Source organism: Suncus etruscus, chromosome 7 (assembly GCF_024139225.1).
Source record: "Suncus etruscus isolate mSunEtr1 chromosome 7, mSunEtr1.pri.cur, whole genome shotgun sequence".
NCBI lineage: Eukaryota > Metazoa > Chordata > Mammalia > Eulipotyphla > Soricidae > Suncus > Suncus etruscus.
The window spans coordinates 40,529,137-40,535,243 of record NC_064854.1 but is presented as its reverse complement, the minus strand read 5'-3'; the positions used below and the strand labels follow the sequence as shown (position 1 = coordinate 40,535,243).

Here is a 6,107-nt window from a genome sequence, read left to right as displayed (position 1 = left end):
AAGCTTTGACAGCTCAATTACCGCAGATTGATCTCACACAAGATACACAAATGCTAGTTTAGAGGGTGCCTGAAGGCCTGCTATTTCCAAGTGGTAGTTGCACAACAAAATCATCCCAGTGCATCTTGAAATACCATTTAACACAGGAGAAAACAGCTATAGGAATGTGTCCCTTGAGGGGCAGATGTATGTCCCTTAGTCAGAATGCTTCCAGGGGCCACTTACTCAACCTGGGTTCAATCTTTGTTTACATGCATTTTAGCTGAGACAATCTGGTGCTGTTTTGGATGATTACATCTCTTCACTATGCTTCTCCATCAGGTACTAAGAATTGTTGTCACTTGACATAAGCTAAAGACTGTGACTCCGAAGTTAAGTGATGTAATAAGCAGACAATTGTATTTTGGGCAATGTGGGGAAAGCCATCAATTTGGATGGAAATGTGTCATTTGCTTCATGTGAAACCTACTCATGCAGGCAGGGGAACACCTGATTAAAATGCCTCGCAATTAGCTCTCCAATGAAGCCTGATCAAAAATGGGCCTTTCAGCATTTATTGTCTGGATACTAACTGAAGCGGCTCAATTAGAAATGAGTATTTCTGTCAATCAAAACTTCTGCTTCTGTACAACCAGATGGAATTAATAAGGACATCAGGTAAAGATGACGATTTGGGGAATGGAAACTTCTAGGTCATTTACAGTCCACATATCTGACTAATGCTATGGAGTAGAAACAGAGATGATTGGTTTTCAAGACAGGTAACAAAATCAAAAAGAGAAAAAGCAAACACTCATTAGACATGTTAACTGTTCATATGGAATATAGACGTATTCCCACATTTCTAACCAATTGATTCACACATTTGCCTTATTGTGTGGGTTCTCTCTTTGGACCTCTGGAGTTTGCTTTTATTCTGAAGCAACAATTGAGGCACTGATTCTGAATTCAAGACTCTATTTATTAAAGTGTTTTTATTAACAAACTTTCGCCAGAAATTTCTGAGTGTGTTAATACAGCAGGCACATTGGCATCAATGTTTGGCATCTGACAGTCCACAGAATTGCATTTTACTCTCATAATTCTGCTATAACTCAGCGTATTATTTGGGCAGGATCTATAACTGGCCTCCCCTGTTAAATGGTTAAATATAAATTGTGGTTCTTTTTGATGAAAATGTTCTGAGTTCACAATGATGTCTGTCTGGGACAAGCTGGGCTCCAGGTCTGTCTGCCTCTCTGAGTCCTTGTTTTCAGCCCCACCACTGCCCTCCCTGTTCCCGATATCTCTGTTTTGACATGGTCCTCTTTGGTTAGTGCCAGGATTGCAACACACTTGTTGCGAGGTGCTGGCGTGTCTGCACACAAAGGCTGTCTCTGCCATGGGGGGAAGATGTTCTAGGCTCTGTAGACTGTGGTCACCAGTTGGAGCCATATTCTCTTGGGGCTGTGCGGGGTGAAGAAAGGGATTGCTGGGCAGAGAATTCTGCATGGTGGGAGCTTTCAGGCTACTCTGGAGGCAGGGACAGGTGTGAAGGTGTGGGATGGGCTGCATAAAACCCTCAGGGGGTTCATGTACAGCCTTCAGGGGTGCCACACCATTTTGGAGGTGTAAAAAAGTGTTGGCGGGAGTGCACTGGTGGCATAAGCAGTCATCCATCTGCTGGCAGGTATGTGGGCTGTATTTCCAGTGTTTGTAGGCATGGGGGCAGCTGCATCTCTGATGCAGAGAAAAGAGGTGACACATGTCAGGCTGATTGAGCGATGGTGATAACAGGGCAGCACTGGGTTCACTCTTGGGGCTTTTGCTGAGTTCACTGTTGTACGTGGAATGCACAGGCAGCCCTAAATTCTTTGCCTGGCTGTTGAAAAAGTTGGAGCAGTTGTGGGACTCTTCATAATGGCTCTTTGAAGCAGTGCAACTGTGGGAGGCCAGAGGCTCCAATTCATAGAACTCATGTTCCAATTCTGATTTCTGGACCCTGGGTGCTAAATGATAAGCATTCCCGGTATGCATTTTGCTCTGTCCTTTATCACCAGGGCTGGTTGACAAGGCATGGGAGAAGGCACTGCACTGGAGTTTCTTAGGTAAAGGAATCTGACCATAGGTACCCTGTGGCCCCAGGCATCGGCACAAACACTGGAAAAAAAACGTGGCAAAGGCCCAACTAATGCACATGATGAGCATCATGAAGGTGCCCAGCTGAGTGTAAGCCAGGACTGTGGAGGGCATCATCATGGCCCCAGCCACAAAGGTGGTCAGTGCAGCCATGGCAATGGCTGAGCCCATCCGACTCAGAGAAAAGATCACCTTTCCTTCCCGGTCAGCATCTGGGGCCAATCGATAAGCAACACCATAATGGACAGCAAAGTCTACAGATAAGCCAACTGCCACGGAAATGGTGACAGACTCCAAAACATTGAGCTCCCAGCCCAGCAGGACCAGAGAGCCCACAGTCACGAAGATGGTCCCTGCTATGGAAAGGATGGCATACAGGCTGATGATGATGTTCCAGGTTGTAAGCAGCATCACACTAAAGGCAACAGCCACTGAGAGCCCCATGGCAATGAGGGTGCCATCTGAGAGACTGTCCTGGAGGTCATAGAATTCCAGATTGCTGACAAACCAGCCATTGCTGAGGCCCTCTGGGGCAGAGCTCAGCTCATTGGAAATCCAGGAATCCACTTCTTTGTAAAACTGATGCATCTTTTCATAAGCCAGGGTGAAGAGGTAGGTGCTTTGGAACTCCAACACAACTGCCCGGATGGTATCATTGATATCAAACCGTGGCCCTGGGGTCTTGCTATCCAGATGGTAGCCTGTGCTCCGCTCCAGCTCCATGATGGCTCTCTTGATGCACAATTCAAAAATCTCCTGTTTGTAGGGGAAGCTCCAGCGGCTGCAGCACGGGTATAGGGCAGGCTCATCACAGTCCTGATTCTCCATCCACTGTTTGAAAGTCTCAATGAAGCAGCTGGTGAAGTCTTGTTCATCAGTTTGGTAGAAGAAGGTCTGATTCCTCAATTTTTGACAGAAATGCAAAATCCATACCTGGGAAGCTGGGCTGGCAATGTTGAAACGGCTGTCTAAGGTCAACTTCCCCTTACTCTTGGGGTTTAGTGGGTTGCCATTATCTTCGGGGGACACCCCCCAGATGACCGTGATGGGCATGTGGAGCTCCTCTCCATGATGAACACGTTCAAACATGAAAAGCTTTTTGTACTCAGCATCATAACGTTCAAAAGGATGTGATGCCCTGAACACTTGGAACTCGGATAACTCCAATGAGGGCAGTTTCATCTTTGGATTTATGCACACAATGTAGGCCCCACCTATGGTTAAGGCAAGGAACCAGAACAGCCAAAGGTAGCGGAACTTAATGACAATGCAGGGCAGTACTTTCTCGAAAAAGATTCGCGATGCTTCCGAAATGGCAAAAAGTACTTTGTGGCACTTCTGACAAGCTATGGTCCAGCAGCTTTTGGTGTCATAGATTTGCTGCTGGGGCTTCTTGAAGCAACTGAATATATTGAGCAGATAGCGCTCATGCAAGACCACCACTGCAGGAAGCCAAGTGACCATCAGGACGTAATTCACCAAGATGGCTGTCCCTGCATAGACCCCGAAGCATCGGATTGCTGTGATGTTGCTAACATAGTTAGCGTAAAAGGCAGCGGCTGTGGTGAAACTGGTGACAAACATGGAGAGGGCTGCATGTTGCAGGGTGATGCTCACTGTTTCCGATGTCTCAGCATGAGGCTTATCAAATTTGGTATAGTTCCAGACATCACAAAGGACAAAAGCATCATCTGCTCCGATTCCAACCAAAATAATGAGTGCTGTGAGGTTCATAAAGGGGAAAAACTCAAAATTAAATACGACACGATAAAGAAAATAGGAGACAATTAAAGAACTGATGATGGCAAACATGGTCATCAGTGTGATGAACATGGACTTGGTGTAGACACACATGACCAGAAGGACAATGACAATAGCTATGGCGGGATACACAGTATCCATCAGAAGATAATCCTGAAACAAACTGTGCTTGATACCAAACTCAATCCCGGTGACAGTGGTGATGCCGTCGGAAGTGTTCCAGTTTTCAAAGTTGTCCAGGTAGATGTTCATCATACTCTCCCCTTTCTCTGTGGGAGAGAAAAGCATGCTATACTTTAAAGCTGGTGTGGCATAGTCAGCTGTCTTTGGGGTCAGAAAGTCCTTGTCTACCAAGTAATGGAGGATCTGGTACACAGCATTGTACTTGGTACATTTTCGGGGCACATTGGTACACTTGACCTGATCCTTCCTTTTGGCCGCCATGTCCCAGCAGTCAGGCTCCAGAGTGCCATTCTGGTAGTGTTTGGCACAGGTTCGAAGCAGCTTCAGGGTATGAGAAATGTCTCGCTCAACAATTTTCTGACAGGATGATCTATTGTTCAGAATGGCGATGTAGTTCCCTAGAGTCCAGCTGGGGCAGCAGGAAGCAGCAGTGGTCCTCTGGCACAGATCCCCAAACTGCGGATGAGACCTGATCTGTAGAGATAGACACACAGAAGGGCTGGCTTTTAAAATCAGCTCACAGAATGGTCTCAGTTAAAGTGACCTTGAGGGATAGGGCAAGTTCCAGAAGTTAAAGGATTCATCCTCTAAAATTAGGCACCAGTTTGGCTAGCAGATGAAGTTTTGCTTCCCTAAAGTCAGCTTACCTTGTGAAGTACTCCCTAAGTTAATATGGAACAACAAATTACTGTTTGAGGATGACTCATAGGTGTGAGACCACTTTGAAAATGCTAGTTTGGGTCCAAAAAGAACGTAAGGCCAGAGATAGTACAGACTAGAGGGTAAGGCTCTTGATTTGTTCATGGCCAGGTTTAATCCTTGATACCCCATATAGTCCCCTGAGCCTACCAGGAGAGATCCCTTAGTGCAGATTCAGGAGTAATCCTTGAGTACTTCTGGGTGTTACCCCCTACCAATACTAATCACATACAATTAACATTCCTTTCAAAATCACTTTGAGAAGAAAAATTTTGTAAAAAGAGTACGATGGTCCAATTTGAATATAAAAAAAGTCATGAGTTTTGCCTAAAATTTCTGGTTATGCAGCACTATGGTTTGGGTGATCAAAGTATTACATTGCCATCAAGTTGGCTGGAAGCAGAAATTATATCTCCTAGGAAACTGTCAATGATTCTTTTTTTTGGGGGGGGGGGCACATCTGGCGGTGCTCAGGGGTTACTCCTGGCTGACTGCTCAGAAATAGCTCCTGGCAGGCACAGGGGACCATATGGGACACCGGGATTCAAACCAACCACCTTTGGTCCTGGATCGGCTGCTTGCAAGGCAAACGCTGCTGTGCTATCTCTCCGGGCCCTGTCAATGATTCTTAAGAAAGACCTGAAATCAGATAGTTTCTTTCAGTAGAAATGTGTAAGTAGAAAAAGACAGTGCTTCTCAACTGAACTTTACATCAAACATTCTAACTATTTTATTATTGCTTTGGGGCAACCCAAGTGCTTAGGAGGTCTAGGATACTTCCTAGCATTTCTCATCCAGTTGGCTGGCAGTTCAATGCAGGTGAAGCAGGTGCTGCAGTGCTAGGTATTCCCTAAGATCTGGGGCCTCAGGACCTTGGCCTTGGGATGCCGAAGTATGTGACGTGTGACGTATGTGGATAACTTATGTGGTACTGAGGACCAAAATGGGGTTGGCATTATATAAGGCATGTGCTTTTGGTCTATCTCTCTATATTATTCTGATTATAAAGAAAGTATAATATCAAAGAACTAATTTCTTCAGAAAAAAATTAATGATTTATACCACAGGTTAACATTTTATTTAAGTAAGCTAACACCCTTTTTTGGGGTATTTTCTCTTTTAGTAAAGTGCGTCTGTTGCTTCTTTGCAAATATGAAAGTTCTACGCTTAACATGGACGGCATTTCAATAAGAACACTTTCTGGGAGAAGGTTTTTCTTGTTAGGGAAATCCTTGTTAGGTAACAACCTGAGCAATTTTTCCATGGCTAGAGGATAGGGAGAAAACTTGCATAATTTTGCTCCTTTAGAAGCTAAATTTTATGAGTGAATTCCCTTTCCCTAAATA

General features: G+C 45.0%; 1 protein-coding gene across 1 annotated transcript in view; it reads right to left on the bottom strand.

Annotated features, from left to right (window-relative positions):
• Window positions 1–963: 963 nt before the first annotated feature.
• DISP1 (dispatched RND transporter family member 1) overlaps window positions 964–6,107 on the bottom strand; it is a 62,172-nt gene continuing 57,028 nt past the window's right edge. The window contains exon 7 of the mRNA XM_049776397.1: window positions 964–4,536. Within this exon, the coding sequence (XP_049632354.1) occupies window positions 964–4,536 (3,573 nt within the window). The remainder of the gene's footprint in view (window positions 4,537–6,107) is intronic.